This window comes from Bos indicus, chromosome 29, assembly GCF_029378745.1.
Source record: "Bos indicus isolate NIAB-ARS_2022 breed Sahiwal x Tharparkar chromosome 29, NIAB-ARS_B.indTharparkar_mat_pri_1.0, whole genome shotgun sequence".
Taxonomy (NCBI): Eukaryota; Metazoa; Chordata; class Mammalia; order Artiodactyla; family Bovidae; genus Bos; species Bos indicus.
The window spans coordinates 51,400,965-51,419,928 of NC_091788.1; the positions used below are offsets into that span (position 1 = coordinate 51,400,965).

At 59.8% G+C, this 18,964-nt stretch overlaps 1 protein-coding gene across 3 annotated transcripts; it reads right to left on the minus strand.

The window, feature by feature from the left end:
- Positions 1 to 5,022: 5,022 nt before the first annotated feature.
- On the minus strand, positions 5,023 to 17,068 carry B4GALNT4 (beta-1,4-N-acetyl-galactosaminyltransferase 4). 3 transcript variants are annotated; one of them, XM_070783222.1, is made up of 20 exons: positions 16,665 to 17,063; positions 13,829 to 13,932; positions 13,399 to 13,494; positions 13,232 to 13,327; positions 13,061 to 13,151; positions 12,887 to 12,987; positions 12,661 to 12,728; positions 12,437 to 12,515; positions 11,217 to 11,283; positions 10,962 to 11,096; positions 10,775 to 10,884; positions 10,555 to 10,655; positions 10,376 to 10,473; positions 9,428 to 10,307; positions 7,300 to 7,586; positions 7,049 to 7,202; positions 6,841 to 6,913; positions 6,585 to 6,738; positions 6,001 to 6,127; positions 5,023 to 5,491 (listed from the first exon to the last, which is right to left on the minus strand). In XM_070783222.1, the coding sequence occupies exons 1-20, from the start codon at positions 16,813 to 16,815 to the stop codon at positions 5,353 to 5,355; spliced, it is 3,111 nt and encodes a 1,036-aa protein (XP_070639323.1). In that variant the 5' UTR covers positions 16,816 to 17,063; the 3' UTR covers positions 5,023 to 5,352. The 3 variants fall into 3 exon arrangements, with proteins under 3 accessions (XP_070639323.1, XP_070639325.1, XP_070639324.1); XM_070783223.1 differs by lacking the exons at positions 5,023 to 5,491; positions 6,001 to 6,127 and adding an exon at positions 6,173 to 6,249 and having other exon boundaries at positions 16,665 to 17,068; XM_070783224.1 differs by lacking the exons at positions 13,399 to 13,494; positions 13,829 to 13,932; positions 16,665 to 17,063 and having other exon boundaries at positions 12,887 to 12,976.
- Positions 17,069 to 18,964: the final 1,896 nt, after the last annotated feature.

Sequence of the window (18,964 nt, forward strand, 5' to 3'; positions counted from 1 at the left end):
TCTGCTAACAGAGCAGTTTCACTTACTTATTTGCTGGATCTTTCATTGCAGCGCCTGGACCCTAGTTATGCCGCACGGGCTCAGTAGCTGCGGTGCCTGGGCTGGCTTAGTTGCCCCACCACACGTGAGATCTTAGTTCCCTGACCAGGGACTGAACCCACATCCCCTGCATTAAGAGCTGGGCTTGTAACCACTGGACCAGCAGGGAAGTCCTGGTTGGTGGGGCTTTGATTAGAATTGTATCAAATCTAGAGAGATCACATTGGGAAAAACACAGTGTGACCGTACTGAGTCTTCTGGTCCATGAACATGCACTGTCTTTCCGTTGATTCAGGCCTTTTGATTTCTTTCGTCACAGTCTTGCAGTTTTCTTCATATAGATCTTATATATGTTTTGTTAGATTTTTACCTGGGTATTTATTTTTTGGGGTGCTAATGTAAATGCTGTTTATTATGTTTTAAATTTCAAATTTCAAATAGTTCATTGCTAGTATATAGGAAAGCAACTGACTTTTGTATATTAACCTTGTATCCTGCAACCTTGCTATAATTGATTATTAGTTCCAGGAGTGTCTTTCTTTTTCTTCTAGGCTAATTCTTTTGGATTTTATACATATATGAGTATGTCATCTGCAAACTAAAACAATTGTATTTCTTCTTCCTCAACCTGTAAACCTTTTATTTCCTTTCCTTGTCTTACTGCATTAACTAGTTCTTCCAGTATAATATTGAAAAGAACTGATGAGAAGGATTGAACATTGATTTCTAAAAATTTGCTTAAATGTCAACACTGACATACACCCTCCCCTCCCCTATTCGTGTCCTTGGCAGACTCGCCACCACCTCAGGGCTTTGCTGGGATGTCACTGTCTCAGACTTTTCCTGACCACTATTTACAATGGCAGCCTCACTCAGACTCACTGTTCTTTTTCCTGGCTTTATTTTTCTCTGCAGCAGCTGCCACCAGCTAGTACACTAGACATCTCTTGGCTGTGGCCATCGTCTGCTCCCCCTCACCTTTCGCTGGAATGTAAAGTCTGCAGGGCAGGGCTTCGTGTCTGTCTCATTCACCAGTGTCAGTACCTGGCACATAGCGAGTACTCAGTAGTTGTTGGAATGGGCTAGTAAATCATGATATGTATGTGTTCTAGATTAGATGAGTGTCTGACATTTTTTTTTTCTGCTTCCAGAGGTAATTATTTTTCTGATGTACATGCTTCCCCTGGCTGTTACATCCCCTCTCCCCCTTTTGGCAAAGTGATTGAGGAGGCCTTACAAATAGTTGAGAAGAGAAGAGAAGTGAAAGTCAGAGGAGAAAAGCAAAGACACACCATCAGAACGCAGAGTTCCAAAGAACAGCAAGGAGAGGTAAGAAAGCCTTCCTAAGTGAACAACGGAAAGAAAGAAAGGAAAACAATCGAAGGGGAAAGACGAGAGATCCATTCAAGAAAATTAGGGATACCAAGGGAACATTTCATATAAAGGTGGGCACACACACAAAAAAGATGGGCACAATAAAGGACAGAAACACTCTAACAGAAGCAGAAGATATTAAAAAGAGGTGGCAAGAATCCACAGAAGAACTATACAAAAAAGATCTTCAGTACCCAAATAATCATGATGGTGTGACCACTCACCTAGAGCCAGACATCCTGGAGTGTGAAGTCAAGTGGGCCTTAGGAAGCATCACTATGAACAAAGCTAGTGGAGATGGTGGAATTCCAGCAGAGCTATTTCAAATCCTAAAAGATGATGCTGTTGCACTCAATATGCCAGCAGATTTGGAAAACTCAGCAGTGACCACAGGACTGGAAAAGGTCGGTTTTCATTCCAGTCCCCAAAAGGCAAAGAATGCCAAAGAATGTTCACACCGCCACACCAGTGCGCTCATCTCACACGCTAGCACAATAACGCTCAAAATCCTTCAAGCTAGGCCTCAACAGGGTATGAACCGAGAATTTCCAGACGTACAAGCTGGATTTAGAAAAACCAGAGGAACCAGAGATCAAATTGCCAACATCCGCTGGATAATAGAAAAAGCAAGAGTTCCAGAAAAAACATTTACTTCTGCTTCATTGACTATGCTAAAGCCTTTGTGTGGATCACAACAAACTGGAAAATTCTGAAAGAGATGGGAATACCAAACTACCTTAGCTGCCTCCTGCAAAACCTGTGTGCAGATCAAGAAGCAACAGTTAGAAACAAGCATGCAACAGCGGACTGGTTCATGATTAAAGGAGGGAGTCATGGCCGCATGCTGTCACCCTGCTTACGTAACTTCTATGCCGAGTACGTCACGGCTGCATATCGTCACCCTGATTACTTCTATGCAGAGTGCGTCACGGCTGCATACTGTCACCCTGCTTACTTAACTTATATGCAGAGCACATCATTGGAAACACTGGGCTGGATGAAGCGCAAGTGGGGAATCAAGTTTCCCAGGAGAAATATCAATAACCTCAGATATGCAGATGACACCATGTTTCTGACAGAAAGCGAAGAGGAACTAAAGAGACTCTTAATGAAAGTGAAAGAGGACGTTCAGAAAACTAAGATCATGGCATCCGGTCCCATCACTTCATGGGAAATAGATAGGGAAACAATGGGAACAGTGACAGACTTTATTTTGGGGGGCCTGGGGCTCCCCACTCCAGTACTCTTGCTTGGAAAATCCAATGGACGGAGGAGCCTGGTAGGCTGCAGTCCATGGGGTCGCTAAGTCGGACATGACTGAGCGACTTCACTTTCACTTTTCACTTTCATGCATTTGAGAAGGAAATGGCAACCCCCGCAGTGTTCTTGCCTGGAGAATCCCAGGGATGGCGGAGCCTGGTGGGCTGCTGTCTATGGGGTTGCACAGTCGGACACGACTGAAGCGACGGGGCTCCAAAATCACTGCAGACGGTAACTGCAGCCATGAAATTAAAAGATGCTTGCCCACTGGAAGAAAAGCTATGACCAATGTAGACAGCATAATAAAAAGCAGAGACATTACTTTGCTAACAAATGTCTGTCTAGTCAAAGGTATGGTTTTTCCAGTGGTCATGTATGGATATGAGAATTGGACCATAAAGAAAGCTGAGCGCCGAAGAATTGATGCTTTCAAACTGTGGTGTTGGAGAAGGCTCTTGAGAGTCCCTTGGACTGCAAGGAGATCCAGCCAGACAATCCTAAAGGAAATCAGTCCTGAATATTCATTGGAAGGTCTGATGCTAAAGCTGAAGCCCCAATACTTTGGCCCCTGATGTGAAGAGCCGACTCATTGGAAAAGACCCTGATGCTGGGAAAGATTGAGGGCAAGAGGAGAAGAGGGCGACAGAGGATGAGATGGTTGGATGGCATCATTGATTCAATGGGCATGAGTTTGAGCAAACTCTGGGAGATTTTGAAGGTCAGGGAAGGCTGGCATGCTGCAGTCCATGGGATCACAGTCAGACACGACTGAGCGACTGAATAACAATTCTTAATTTCACTGCTAGTTTTTTCTTGTTACAAATATCTGTAACTGGGGACAATTCCTTCTGAACTAGACAATTAGGGAGGAGTGGACAGTATGAGCTGGGGCATCTGGTAGCTTGAGGAGGCAGGTTTGCTGTGTCCTCCACCTTGTGGGCATTCGCCCTCTATGAACCAGGAGGACCTGCGGTGAAGTTCAAGTCACAAGTGACTTAATGTTCACAGACACCCACTGGCTGCCCTGGTCGGCAGCCACAGAGCTGAGTGCTGTGGGCATCCCTGGGGTCTTCCCAGGGCCTGATCCCTCTTTCATTGAAATCCTCCCCATGGTGAGGTAAATCTTGAGAAAATTGTTTGGAATTCTGGGCAGACATGCTGCCTTCCCACGGAATAAGGACATACACAGAGTAACAGCCCCAAAGATGTCCATGCCCTAATCCCCAGAACTTCTGGCTGTCACCTCCACAGCAAGAGACTTGGCACGCTGGATTCTTAACTCCTGGACCACCAGGGAAGCCCCAGTTGGTGGGATTTTGATTTGGATTGCACTGAATCAAGTGGGGAAAACTGACATCGTGACAGTATTGAGTGTTTCCATCCATGAAGGATGTTCTCTGAGATGCAGCAATTGTCCTGGGGTATCTGCATGGGTCCAGTGTCATCATAAGGGTCCTTATAAGCGGGAGGGTCAGAGTCAGAGGAGACATGGTGATGGTAGCAGAGGTGAGAGAGTGATATGAAGATGGTAAGCGGATGGCTTTGAGGATGGAGGAAGAGCCCATGCACCAAGAAATCCTGGTGCCCTCTAGGAACTGGGAGAGGAAGGGAGCAGATTCATTCCTAAAGCCTCCAGAGAGAATGCAGGCTGGAAACGTCGATTTTAGGACTTCTGATGTCCAGAGCTGTAAGACAGGAAATGCCATTTTGTTCTTGGCAATCTGTTACAGCAGCCACAAGGAACTCATATGGGCAGGTGCACCCAGTGCCAGGCAGCCCAGGCAAGAGCTGCCTGTTGACAGCATCGTCCAGCCTGTGTCTGACTCCCCAGGGCTCCTGACCCTGAACGAGGGTTACATGAAAACAGTCAAACAAGCAAACCTCTCATTATACTTAAAGCAGTTTGCACTGGGGTCTCCATTCATGGCAACTGAGTCCTAACTATATCCCCCAACCCGGTCACAGGACACCCCTGCCCAACCCCCGCCCCAGTCCCGGGTGCTGAGTGCTCCCATGTCTTTGAGGAGGATGAGGCAGGACTCGCATCCAACGTTGTTTTCACTACAAGGGAGACAGAACATGGTTGGATGTTACTTGTTCGTGGGTGAAAAGGCCCTGTGCCTCGCCCATGACCGCTGGCTCCATACATAGGGTGGTGGGAGGAGGTCCAAAGCCCCTTCTCTTCAGGGCCCGAAGCTCAAAAGGAAGATGTTGGAGAGGCAGGAAGCCATGAACGTGGAGGAAGGTGGGATCAGCAGTGTCCCACGCTCAGGGCAGGAAGGGGTGTCAGGAGCAGGCATAGCGCCCAGGCCCCTCTGCCCCCCAAGATAACCAGGCACAGAGAGCGAGTCAGAACTAAAAAAAATATTTCATTTCATTCTGAATAAAAAATGGAACAGACAGAACTCTTGGAAATCCTGAAAACAATGTCGTCGCTACTGCAAAATTTCACAGAAATCATCGCACGGGGTGTGGGGGCCGAGCCTGGGCCCCGCCCGCTACAGAGGCCGCCTCTCTGGGAGGGGCCGGGGGCGCAGTGGCCTGGGGGCCCAAGCAGGCAGGCACGATGGTGGCTGTGCCCCGGGATGAGCCCACCGGGTCCCCAGGGTCCAGGCTCTGAGCCTGGCCTCCAGCTGCCAGCACAGGCTGGCGGGTGGGGCTGGGAGGGGTCGCTGGTCCTCAAGGGGCCTCTTTTTGGGGGGCCTCCTTTCGGGCGGCCTTGCGGCTGCGCGCACCCCACATCCCCCGCTTGGAGTGGAAGTGGTGGTAGAAGTTCCGTATGCGGAGTCGCTCCACCTCCAGCCCTGCCTGCAGGACCCTGCGGGTATCGAGGGGTGGTCAGGGCTGCCCTGCAGCCTGGAGGGTCTTTGGGGGTGATCAAGACGGGAATGGGGGTGAATGGGGCTACCCTCATCCTGGACCCTGGAGGGGGAGGGCACGTGTGTCAGGGTGGCCCTTGAGTCTACAGAACAGTGGGGTGGGATGGAATGGAAGAGGTCATAACCAGGTCCAAGGGCTGGATGTGGGGCCTTCCACTACTGCAGGACCCTGCTGAGGCCAGGGGGACCCCAGGGCCACCACCAGATCCTATAGGATCTGGGGGCTTCCCTGAGTCTGCAGGACCCTGGAGCTGGGAAGGGGTTTAGGGGAGTGGAAGGGGGGCATCTAGAATCTCCCTAGGCCTATAGATCCTGGGGGTAGGAGGAGGAAGACAGCAGAGTCTTGTCAGTAGTGAGGACCATGGGCCCCTCCCCACCCAGAGGGCAGGACGTGGACCTGTCTGTCTCTGTGTGTTGGGTGGGTGGTGGGGGGGGGGGTGGGGGTCACCTGTCCAGGAGCTCCCAGTCCTCGCCTCCCCACTGGTCCCGGAATTCCTCAGTGTTCATGCCTCCAATACGGTCAAAGTCAGACTTGTAGATCCCAAACAGGCCAAAGCCATTCACCTCCCAGTAACCTGGTGGGGAGGGGGTACCCTTCAGACACCAGGTCCTGAAAGGCTGGTGGGCTCTCGGGGTCACTCCAACATGTTGGTCATACCTTGGACCCTGGGCATGATTTGGGTGCTGGAGGAGGTTCCTAGAGGCCAAGCATGACCCTGGGGTTACTGGGGGGGGGTGGGGAGGAACTTGGGGTCCTGGGCACTGTGGGGTTCCTAGATGCCACACGGAGTTCTGGGCATTACAGGGAACCCTGATAGGGCCCCAGGCCTACCTTGCAGGTTGGGAGGCCCCTGGGGAGCCTAGATTTTACTCTGGCACTTGTGGGACCCCGGGCCCTTCTCGGGGGCATCTAGGGCATTACCGTGCAGGTCCCCTGGTGAGCTCCTGCAGCCCAGCCACATGACCACGGGCACGAAGGCATCCTGGCATTTGTGGGACCCCGTGCCCTCCCGGGGGCATCCAGGGCATTACCATGCGGGTCCCCTGGTGAGCTCCCACAGCTCAGCCGCATGACCACTGGCGCGAAGGCCAGCTTGCCCTCCACGCAGTGCTTGCGAATGCCGTCCAGGATGCTGGGGGGGAAGTGGATGTGCAGGTCGCAGAGGAAAACGATGCTGCTGGCATCCTGGGGGCAGCGGGGAGGGCTGAGCCTCGCCCTCCGCTCCAGAAGGGCGCGCCCGCCCCAGCCCACCGGGCTTTTCCGGCCAGCCCTACCCTGACCACGCACCTCCACCGCATCCACTCCAGCTTGCAGCCCCGCAGAGCGCTCAAAGTTCCCGGCTCGCCTCAGGTATTGGTATCTGGGAGAAGGGACGAGCGGGTGGGATCACACACTGCGGCCTCTGGGAACGGGGTGGGGTCAGGAAAACCCACCTCTATTGGGGAGGAGGAGAGATTCGGCCCACCCTCCCCGAAGGGAGCGGGGGCGCCGCTACCTGGGCAGCCGCGCGGCGCGGAGGGCCTGCTCCACGTCCATGTCCTCGCTCTCAAAGTCCACCAGGACGACACTGAAGCGGGAGTCGCCGGTGCGCGCGTGCAGAGCGGCCATGTCTGCCAGGAACTGCATCACCCAGCGCGCCTGGTTTTTCACTGGAGGAGGATGGGGACACTGAGCCCACCTGCACCCAGCCCGGCGGCCCCCGCGCCCCACAGCCCTAGGTGGCGCTGCCCGCCACACCCCACGCACCGGGCACGACGAAGTGCACCATCACATCTTGGCGCCAGGCCAGGCGCAGTGGCCGGCACAGCTCCGGGCGGCCGTCGGGGCGCGCGGAGGCTGCGGCGGGCTCGGGACTCTCTCGGTCTTCCTCCGTGTCGCCGGCACGGGCCCCGGGCAGGCGCAGGAAGACGTACTCAGACAAGCGCAGGCGGCGCCCGCCGCGTTCCTGGAGCTCCAGTTCCAGGAGGAAGCGGCTTCCTCGCGCGGAGTCCCGGCGCTTCTCCACGTTCACGATGCGCAGAAGAGCGTATCGCCTGGGGGCGGAGCCTGGTTAGCCGCAGAGTGGAGGCCCCCCCAGCTCCCCATCGCCGCTGCCGAAGGGTTAGGCGGCCACTCAAGTGACTGGGGGCGGGGGGTGGCTGCCATGCACCCCTCCCCCCCAGTGGCCAGGTGTCCCAGTCGCCACCCATCCCATCCCCCCTCAAGGCCAAGGCCTGAGGGGCGTGCCATCTCAGAAGGCAGACCCACATTTCAGGCCTCCTCCTCCCGCGACACCCCGGGAAGGAGGCGTCTCCATGCCCAGGCCGGTCCTCTGTCCTCCCCACCGCCACTGCTGTCTATAGCCACTCGCTCAGAAACCTTCAGGGGCACCCGCTGCCCCCAGGACAGGACTCATGGCCTCAACGTCTCTAACTTGTCTCAGTATCTTGTCCCGCAGACAAGCGAGCTTCCTCTTCTGGGGGGAGGGCTCTGTCCCGGGTGCCCCCACCTGGATGCTGGGCCCTATCCTCCCCACCCGCCGTCTCCAGGGTCCTAGATACCTCCTGTGAGAAACCTCCTTTTGGCCTCCCTGGCACAAGCCCAGGGTTACCCTGTTCTCCTGGTCAGAAGCCTCTGGCCCTTCCCCTTCACCCCGGCCCTGAGCACCTCACCTCCACTCCGCCCACAAAAAGTGGTTTCTCCTCCTCCCAGGAAGACAGGGCCCTGCCCCTGACTAGGTTGCTCTTCTTTCTGTCACATGATTCCCCTGTACAGCCAGTATCACTCACCTGGGAGCCTACCAGTGTGACCTCCAGGGGTCTAGATTCTTCCCCTCGCCCCATGCCCATTCCCACCACGGTCTCCCCAAGTGTCAGGGCCTTTCTGCCCCAAAGGCTCTGGGTCAGTGTTTTCGCTCCTGGGGCCACTCACGCCCTTGTCCTGCTCGGAGGATGGGGCTGCAGCCATAACCTTTCTGTTGGACAGAGGCCCTCACACCCTAGGATGATGAGCTGCTCTCAGGAGGCTCTGAGCCAAGGGCACACTGGCTTTTTCAGCCACCTAGAGTCAATCTGCCCCTGCCTCTGCCAAGGTCTAGGCTGTCCCATCCCTGCCCTGGACCAAGCCTGTAGGTCACAGGCCCCGCCTTCTACCCCCTCCTCTCCAAGGCTACCACACCTTCGTCTATGATCCAGATGGGCCAAACACGTGTCCTGCTCTAAACTTTGTATCAGAGGCAAGAATGACTCCTGAACCCAGCCTTCAATGCCCATGAGGCCTGCCCTCTGCCCACCAGCCTCCTGGCCAGCCTTTGCCTATCCCTTCTGTCTGCAGGTCCTGCCCCTCCTTAAAGGCTCAACATAGTTCTAAGAACCCCTCAGGGCAAACTGGGGTTCCCATTCTCCAGCCCCACACCTGCTTGAGGTGCAGACAGCATTCAATTGCTGGGACCTGGGGGACCCAATCAGAGGGATCAATGGGGCAGGAACCCTGAGCTCACCTCTGAGGACTAAGACCCCAGTCAGCATGGTGCTGGCGGGGGGAGGGATCCTGGGCTTTTAGCTTGATCGTGTGTGTGTGTGTGTGTGTGTGTGTATGTGTGTGTGTCTATTTTGAGGAGAGACCTGGGTGGCTCAGATCCATCCTCAGGTCCTAGTCCAGGTCCAAGGTGGCAGGCGAGGGGTTTGCAGGACAGAGGAGCCAGCCCTGGGCGGTAAGGGGAAGGCGCCTAACACAGGACAGGGGCCCCAGCAAGGAGAGAAGACACTTTCCGACAGTTGTGTGTGCGTGCGGGTGTGTACCACTCCCAGAGCAGTGCCTCGTTAGACCTTGGGGAAGAGCTGAGGGTCCCATCGAGGCCAAGCCCCGCCCCTCCCACGGCACCCCTGCCCCGTACCCGCTGTGGCGCATGTTGAGCCTCTCCATGTACTGAGCCACCACGTCCACGGCCTCGGCCTCGGGCAGCTGCAGGTTCCCGGACACATTGCAGCGCAGATCGTTCCAGTCGGAGCGCAGCAGCTCGAAGTCCACGTTGCCGACGCTGAACGTGCGCTGCCAGTCGATGGCATCCTCGCGCCAGCGGCCGCGAACCAGGCCTGCCGCCTCCTCGCTGTCCTCCGACGCGTTCTCGTCGCCGGGCGCCCCTTCCTCGTCATCGTCCCCTTCCTCCTCCTCGTCCTCCCCAGGCAGCTGTGGCCTGGACACCTGGGACAAGCTCAGGAAGGAGGTCACAGGCTGCGCTTCAGAGGAAGAGTTGGAGTCCGCCGTGGGGGCCGCGAGTCCCGGCGCGCGCGCCCGGCCCTCCCGGCCCTCCCGGGTGGCCGGCGCCGGGGCCGGGGCTCTCAGCTCTGTGGCCGGGGGGCTGCTCGTCCTGTGGCCTCGAGCCCGGGGTGGGCTTGGGGGCGCCCGCAGCGGCACCCTGGGTAGGGGTCGGGGGCGCAGGAAGACGCCAGGCAAGGGCGGCCGGGGTGGGCCGCGTGCGCCGAGTGGCGGGGCCCCGGGGGGCGCCCGCAGGCCGGGCCGCACGCGGGTCACGTACACCTTGGAGGGCCGGGCTGCGGGCCGCGGGGGCGGGGCGCGGCCCAAGAAGAGCGGGAGCTGGCGGGCCGCCCAGCTCAGCGCCCGGGAGCGTCGGGGTGTCGGCGCGGCAGGGGTGGCCGGGGCCTCGGAGGGGGCTGCGGGGGCCGGGAGCTGGCGGCTGCCCTGCCTTCGGGGGGCCTCCGTGGGCCCCAGGCCGGCGTCGAGCAGCTCTCCGTCGTCCTCGTCATCCAGGAAGTCTGTGGGAAGCGCGCGTGAGCCGCTGCAGCGCCACCCAGCTGGGGGTGGGGTCGCTGTGGGCACTCACCGTCCGGGTTGAGGAAGAGGAAGGCTCGGCGCTGCACCTCCTCTCTGTCCTCCCCGCCCTCCTCCCGGTCCATCTTCATGTATTTGTAGAACCCAAACCTGGGGCGGGTGGGCGGGGCATCAGAGACCCGCTCGCCGAGGCCCGCCCATTCTCCCGGGAACCGCCCGCCCCCCGCCCACCTTTCCAGATACAGCGGCGACTCCCGGTAGAAGCACTTATTGTCCGTCTCCATGTGAGTCAGGCGCGTGTGGTCATTGGGATAAACGAAGGACAGGTACACCTGGGGTGGGCAGAGGCCTCAGGGTGGGCCGTCTTCCAGAGGGTCTGGAGGCGGCTTCGGGGACCCTGGTAGAGAGGGAGGCCTGGGTCTTGGGGAAGACCTTGGCGAGGGGCACTTACAAATTGCAGTCCCTGGTATCTTGCGATGGGAAAGTCTTTGACCACGTAGGTCGGGGCGTAGGCGCAGGGCTCCAGCACACTCTCCAGATCCGAGGGCTCCACCCGAGGCGCTGTGAGAGGGAGGTCACACTGTGGCCCGGACCCTCGCCTCGACACCCCCTCCACCCTGTGCGTGAACCCCCCTCACTGAGAAAGAAGGCGTCTCGGGGATCCGGCCGCAGCATGTCAGCTCTGGGCTCCTCCTGCAGCGGCTGCCCCGCCACGTGACTGGCAGGAGACTGGGGCACGTGCGCCACGTGGTCCATCTTCAGGGCTGACTCGTCTAGGGGCAGAGGATGTGTGAGGCCCCCAAGGAGTTCACAGAGCCCTCCTCACCCACAGCCAGCCACCCCGAGACCACCTGTTGGCGCCGCCCCCTTCCCCAGAGGCACGGGCTCCGGACCTGTGTAGAGGGAGATGTGAGCAGAGCCGATGACCTCGAACTTCAGACCCGGCAGGAATGCTCGCCACTGGGGGTTGAAGAGGGTGGTCAGGGCCAAAGGAAGGGGGTGTGGGGGGACACCCTGGGTCAGGGAGGAGTGGATCTTCCTGGCATGGGGACGGGGAGCTAGCAGGGCAACGCCTTTAAGGATGCAGAAAGCTGGGCGGGTGGACGGGGGAGGAGTCCTAAGAAGGCACGGCAGGGAAGCTGTGGAGGCCCAGAAGGTTGGGGTCCCTGGAAGAAGGTGAGAACCTCCTCTGCTCCCTTCAGGCCTTTCCTGACATCCTGGGCACTTCTTGACTTTCCGGTTATGACTTCCGCCCCCACCTGCTCGTGATTCTACGGCCCCTGCCCTTCTGGAGATCAGAGCTGGCCTTCCAAGGGCGAGCCCCAATGGCTCCCAGCTCCCTGGTGGGCCTCCCCATCCCCACTTCTCCTGCTTCTGTGGTTCTCAGTCTCCCTTGCAGACTCTCTCCCCACCCCTCTCATGCTGGGTTCCTGGGGGCTGTCCCAGGCCCTCCTCCCTTCCCAGCTCATCCTGGGCCCCTAGTCGCCCCCTCAGCGTCCACAAGATGACCTGAAATCTGCACCTCCAGTCTAGACCCTCTGCCAAGCTGAGTTGGGGTGATGCCCTCCACACACAAACCAGACGCCTGCAACATCCCAGCCCTCCCTGGTCACCACCCCACATCCAGCTAAACTCAGGCTCAATCACTGGACATCTCCCCCCGCCCCCACAGGACCTGCGGGTTCAGGGACCGATGGGAAAATCCTTCCCAACAGGCAGTGGCTAGAGGGTCTTCCCTGACATGCAAATCCCATTGCCTCATTCTCAGGAGGAAGCCCCTCCTGATCTGGCCACCAGACTGCTTGGAGTTCCAGAAGACTGTTCTTGAGACCAGGAATTCATCCTTGCACCCCGAATTCTCCCCCCATGGGTCTCCTTGTGAACGTCTCTCTCAAGAATCTGCTCAGGGGCCACTTTCTCTGTGCAGCTGCTGAGCAGGCACAGCGGAGCACAAGTCCCCTCCCTGAGCAGCTGCTTTGTCAGCCAGATGGGAAGTCCTGGGGGGGGTGGGGGCAGCGTCCATGCTGCTGTTCTGTGGGGAGCGGCCGGAAGGAGGGCAGGGCAGGGCAGGGGGGTCTCCAGAAGCCCCCCGGCGGGGGGCAGCTGCACTCACGCCCACTTCCACATGGTCCGAGCCGCGGTCATCCTGCTTGTGCAGCAGCTCAAAGTAGTACCTCCGAGAGGCCATGAGCCTGGGGAGGAGGAGTCAGGGCTGGCCTGCTGCACCCCAGGAGCCCCCGAGAAAAGGAGAGCCCCAGGGCCAGCAGCAGCAATTTCACGCGTGTACGCATCACCCCGTCCTCACACACAGACACGCACCTGCTCCCAGTCACTCACCGTCTGGGCTTGGACACCTGGGAGCTGAACTTGGTGAACTCTCCAGGCGCTGTCCACTCTGAGCCTGTCTGGAGGGCGACAGAAAAGGGCAGGGGGCTCACCGTCTCCTTGGGGCACCAGCCCCACCCAGTGCCCCTTCCTGAGAAGTTGAAGGGGACAGGTGGCCGAGGCCACAGGAGGCCCGTAAAGACAGAAGGGGTGTGGATGGAAGGGCGGATGGGGATACCTTGCCCACAAAGGCCACCAGCTGGGCACCCGCTGGGCTCTCATTTGGGCTCAGCCAGAACTCAGAGTTGTCATCCGAAGCCACAGAGAACTGGACGTCGCCTAGGCCGTAAGACAGGGCTCAGGGGCGGGTGGGGCGCTCGCGACACTCCCCCCCACGCCCCCACCCCCGCACCATCTCTCGCCGGGTGGATGAAGCCGAAGAGGCGGAGGCCATAGTTCTTCCACTTGGGGGACACAGCCAGCTTCTTCACAGTGGTGCGAGTCTGGGGGGACAGCGGCTGCTGACGTCAAGGTGCCTGCCCACCGCCCCCCCGACCCGGGACCGCTGCCCCCCAGCACTCACGTGAGGGAAGAGAGGGAAGTGCAGGTTCCTCCGGAGCTGGCCCACGGCGCCCCCGCACCAGTCCTCAAACACGTGCAGATTCACCTGCCCCTTGTACTGCGGGGGAGCGGGGCTTACCAGCCGCCCAGCGGCCCCCGCCCTCCCCGCCCGAGCCCCGCGGACCTCACCTCCTCCCGCCACACCGGCACTTGACGGGTGAGGTTGAGCACCAGGGGTCTTCCAGCCCCGCCAGGAAACAGCACGCCTGGGTCCCGGCCTTCAGACTGCGGGAGAGAAAGGGCACCAAGGTCACAGCTGAGAAGTATGAGAGCAGAAGAAGTCACACACACACGCAGAGGTTCAGCGCAATGTGTGACACAGCCAGCCACACACGCCGGTTCCCATCACACGGCCCTCCACATCTAGCCACGAAGCCCCGAATCCATCACAGCCCAGCCACACGCACACCCAGAAGACCCCTGGTCACCCCGTGTGCAGCACCTGCGTCCCCCCAGGCCTGGGCACGTGAGTGGCCGCGTCCCCTGCCCACAGCCACTGGCACGTGGTGGCCTTGGATCTCGTACTCGCAGCTGTGTTGTTCCCCACAGTCCTGCTCACCACTGGCTCCTCCTCGCGGCTCTCGCTGGAGTCCTCTGCCCTCTGTGTGGCCAGCGCAGCGTGGACGCCCCGGCCGTCGGTCACACCGCTCAGCTTCTCGCCGTCTGTGGGTGGCAGAGTGGCTGTGGGTGGGACCCAGGCTCTTCAAGGCCACAGCCCTTGCCGCCAGGGTCAGTGGAGGCAGGATGGCCAGTGGTGTCCCCTTTGAAGCCTCCCCTCCCCATGTCTGCTCCCTCATGTTGCCTGAAAGCCCCTCCTGCCCCCAGTGAAGTGCCTTCTACCGGGCTGTTCTCCCACCTCCTGCCTCTGTGGGGATGGCCCTGCCTGAGTCCTCCACCTGACTCTTTTCAGCCCCCACTGGTGTGAGGGAGTGGGTATGTGTGTGCACATCCTAGCATACACGCGCACACGTGCACACCGATCGGGCGTCCTCATCGGTGACTCTGCTCTGGGAGGGCCCCCAGGACTGCTCTGTGCGCTCAGCGTATCCCCCACATGCAGGAGCGTGTCTGCCTCCCTTGCCAGAACTGAGAGCCAAGTGTCAGTGCTGGAGCGTGTTGTCAGGCAAGCCAGCGCTGTGGTCCTGAGGCTACACCAGCCCTGGCCCACGGCACATGTGCTACCTGCTGCCCTTGAGGCCACAGTCCCGGACCAAAGGAGCCCTGGCATGCTGGTCTGGCTGTCAGAGGCCCCGGGGCCAAGGTGGCCCTGCGGGGAGACTGTCCACGGGATCCCTTCTGTGGACTTCTCTAGAACATGGCACACCCCAGCCCCCCAAGCCTGGGCAGACCACCTGCATACCTCAATGCCCTCAATGTCCCAGACCTCCTCCTCAAACTGTGGACCTGGGGGTCCCATACCCTGGGGTCTTAGCTACTGAAGGTGAGGCTTCACTGTCCCATCCAGAGGCCCCCAGTCCAGGAACCCCTCTGCTCCAGGGCCAAGTCTGGCTTCAACATCTATGCCTGCTCTTCGATCCAGACCCCAGAAGTGAGAGTCTCATACTGACATGGCCGGCCTGGGCCCCTTCTCGGGGGGATAGGGGCTACCCATGGTCTCCTGCCTGTGAGACCCCAGTGGTGCCTGTCCGCTTGGTTCTCCCTAGTCACTATCCTTTGTCCGGCTGGGAGTTGAGCCCCTAAGAGGCTCCTGGAAAACCCCCCACAGCCTGGCCCTGATGCTCCCCGCCCGCCAAGGTTACTCTATGACTGCTGGAAAACTTCTGTTGGGGAGCCACACCCAGGCTGCCACCACGGTCCTGCAGGGCCGAGCCCAAGCGCAGTGAGATCCAGATGGCCTCCTGCCGGCCCCTCCACCCGCACAGGCTGCTGGACAAGGGGCAGGTAGTCTTTCTGGTGGGAGTGAAGACAGTGCTGACAGGACGGTCAGGAAGGCGTCAGACACATTCAGCTGCTTAGCTTCCACAAGCCTGCACTGGTGGAGCCAGGTCGCCAGGCAGGAGGCGAAACCTGCTGGCTGGGGCTGCTTCTGGCTGGAGCTGCACGAGGGTTTGATGGTCTGTAACCTTGAACAGCTCCTGCCCGCTCAGGAACAGCAGGACGGCTTCCCCGCTGGTCCAGCTGAGAGAAGAGGAGGCCTCAGAAATGGGGTTCCCACACCTCCACCCCCTCCTAGCTGCTGAGCTAGGCTCCCTGGCTGCTCGGGAAGTCAGGTTGGGGAGGACTGTGGTTGCTCAGAAAACCACAAGGCAGCTAGGTAGGAGGCTGGTTATGTTCTGTGTCACTGGGTCACACTCTGGGGTCCTGCCTTATGTGATGGTAACTGGAGGCCCCTAGGGATGTGGTAGCTGCAAGATGCGTGCACTCTGGGGAGGGGTAGGTTGGGACCAGCCTCTGACCCCTGGCCTGGGTTTGTGACTGAACAGGGAGCTTTGGACCCTTTGGTGGGAGTGGCCAGGACTTAATGGATCAAAATCATCGTTCTGAGTCCTCAGGAAGCAAGATTCTCATCACCCACCCTTAAAATACCCCACTTTCTTAAGAAGGGTCAGGGGCAGCTTGGCTGGGACCTTCCCTGCCCTGAAGTGCTTCCTTCTCTCTCTCATCACCAACCTCCCTGTCCCCAGCCCGGTCCTAGGCACTCTGTTCCTCCTCCCTAAAATATGTGTCAACGGTCACCACTTCCAAGAGCCCTTCCAAGATCCCCTAGCTAAAGTGGCAGGACTCTCCCCTGACTCTCCCCCCACATCACTCACCAGGACCTTATTTGTGGGTTCATTGTCTGTTCCCACTGGAGCGTGAGCCTGAGTCTGGAAGCGTCCACTCCAGGCAGTTCGGGTCTCCCCAGGCTGCACCCCTATCCCCATGACTCACTCCCAACACACAAGCGTCTCAGTCCCTGATCACAGGTTTACCTAGGGCTCCTCCTCCAGGAAGCTTTCCGACTGCGAGGGTCAGGTCCCCCCACCAGCCTCTTCCCCAGCAGACGGGGAAACGGAGGCTCTGCTAAGCAGGAAGAGCCGGAGGCGTAGCCGGACTTGGCCCCGCGAAATCCCAGCTGGCAGGGCCTGGTAGCTGAGGGCTCTCCAAGACCACTGTTACCCCGGCGCTATCCGCCCCGGGCCAGACCCCCGAGTCAGCCCGGGTTTGGGGACGCTCAAGAGGGTCGCGCACGTCATGATTGACGTCATCCGGCGTTCCGGCCGGGTAGAGCCGAACCGAGCCCCCTGCCCGGATACTGCCGAGCTGGGAAGGGCGGCCCGGGTCTCCAGGCAGCTCTGGGCCGAGCCGAGAGCTGAGCGCAAGGGGAGGGCCCGGGCCCGGGGCCGCTTGGGACCCTCACCGCCCCCGCCCCGGGCGCGCGCCCCCTCCCGTACCTCGCCCGTAGCCCAGCCGCTGGCGCAGCGCGCGGCCCTGGCGCACGAGGCTCAGGTGCACGTACGTGAGCCACGCGGCGCAGGTAAGCAGCACCAGCAGAAGCAGCAGCTTGATCTGTTTGCGGATCTTCTTCACCGGGAACCACGGCATCGCGGCCGACCCCGCCCCGCCCGGGGCCGAGCTCAGCGGCGTCGCTGCGGCCCCCCACTCCTGCGCGCTCCGCGCCGCGTCCCCCGACCCCGCATGGCCCTTTGTCCACCGCCCGCGGCCCCGGGCTGCGGCCGCGACCCCGGGCTGCCCTTGGCCAAGGGCCCGGGGTGGGCGGTGGAGCGGCTGCCGGCGGTTCCCCCGCCCGGCCCCGCCCGGCCGCTCGGGCTCCAAGCTCCCGGGGGCCGCGGCGGGACGCAGCAGCATCCACGCTGCGGTGCTACCCACCGTGAAACGGGCCCGGCCGCCGCGCCGCGCGAGCCAATCCCGGCCCGGCCGGCTTGCGGGGAGCCAATCCGCGGCGCGCAAGGCGGGGCCAAATGTTAGGGTGTGCCCGCCGCTCGTCTCCACGCAACGCGCGCATCCACCTGGGCAAGACGGCCCGCGCAGCGCGGGAACGCGGGGTCCCGGGAATACGGAGCACCCGGGAGGTGCACCGGGAGGAGCGGGGCCGGGGCCAGGGCCCAAGGATCAGAGAAAGCACGCGGCGCGGGGTAGTGCATAGGACCGGGGGACGCGGGGCACGCGAGGTGCTGGGGACAGGGACTGGGGTCAAAGGGTGTAGTGGTGGAGGCCGCGGGAGGAGCCGGCTATGGATCATGGGACAATGGGGACACGGAGACAAGGGTGTAGGGAGTCGTGATGGAGAGACAATACGCGCCTGTGGAACGAAGGCGAAGGATGTGGGCAGCGTGGGCTTGCAGCTTGAGCCTCCTGCTAACAATGCAGCGAGGAGGAATGGGGCTCAGACGTCGTGGAGAAAAAAAGGGTCTGGGGGAGAGACACGGGGGGATAGGTGAAGGTGGTGGGTCAGGGCAGCTGGGGCGGGTTTGGGCGCACAGGCTCCATGCAGGCAAGACTGAGCAGGGTCTCAAAGCACCTGGCTTCACACTGAGTAAGGGGCATGAGGAGCTACCAAAGGACTTAGCTTGGAGGCCAGGGTCTGACCTGGTCACCAGGTGGACACGGGCCGCAGACTCGAGGTGGTGGGCTCCACTGAGGGAGCCACTGAGTACGGTGGGGAGGAGGAGCCCAGGCAGGAGGGGCAGGGCTGTCTGGAAGCCGGTAGGAGGGAACCCAGCTCTCCCATTTCTGACCCGAGCCAGGAGTGTGGCTCTTGCTGAGCTGGAGGTTGGAGGGAGGGGGGTGGTGTGGGCTGATGGCTGAACTTTGCCCCATTTGGTTCCCATTCCTGCCCCAGCCACCGCCAACCCTGCCTGCCCTGTCCCCCCACCCCTGCCCTGCTGCCAGCCTGACTCTTCTCTCTGCCCCTCCATCTGCTCCACTTTCTGTTACTGTGTAACCAGCCGGTTAGGACCTGGGTTGTAAACAACTGTTGGTTAAGCTCCCGGAGTTCGTGGAGTTTGTGGTCTGCGAGTTTAGATGCAGCCCCACAGGACAGCTCTCCTCTGCTCCAGGACGTCTCAGGCCTCAAGTGGGAAGACGTGACCAGTTGGGGATGACTCTGGTGGCTGGGCTGGGGTCATCTGAAGACTTCCACACCCTCATGTCAGGGCCCTTGGCAAGGCCAGCTGGGCTTGGCTGGGATGCTTAACCAGAGTACCTGGGGGTGGCCACTTGGGTGGTGGCCTCTGGACTCCAGCAAATAGGGCGACACACCTGGAGAGTCCCCACCCACCAATTCTGCCCCTGCTGTCGTGGGCTCCCCAGGCTCCAGCGGAGGGGCTGTGGATCCCCCCAGGGAGGGAGGGTCCAGGGAGTTGAGGTCTTAACACTGTTACACTATCCTTTTTCCCCTTTTATTTTAACCTCAGGGCCGTTTTCCGCTGTTCTGTCATCTGTCCTGTGAACAACGCCCACATCTCGTCCCTCCCCTCCTATCCACTTTCCACGCCCATGTTATCTGAACACTCATTACGGTATATGTCAAACTGTGTGTATTTTAAGCATTATATTAATAGTTCTTTGTGCTGTAAATCTCATTGTGTTCCCTGTATTTTCTCCAAACTTCACACTCACAAACGCACGTCTCCATGCTGTTGTGTGTGGGATGCTTTCCCTCTGCTCCCAGCCCTCCCCCATGCGCATTCGGCCAACAGGTGCCCAGGGTCCTTATGAGCCAGAGGCGTTA

What these genes read in the sequence shown, in the direction of transcription:
- B4GALNT4 (XM_070783222.1), bottom strand. Translation starts at nt 16,815, where the DNA reads ATGCCGTGGTTCCCGGTGAAGAAGATCCGCAAACAGATCAAGCTGCTG. An exon ending in ACTTCCCTCTCTTCCCTCAC is followed by an intron (nt 13,152 to 13,231) that starts GTGAGTGCTGGG and finishes CTGTCCCCCCAG; the next exon opens with ACTCGCACCACTGTGAAGAA. An exon ending in CCTCTTCCTCAACCCGGACG is followed by an intron (nt 10,308 to 10,375) that starts GTGAGTGCCCAC and finishes CGCTTCCCACAG; the next exon opens with ACTTCCTGGATGACGAGGAC.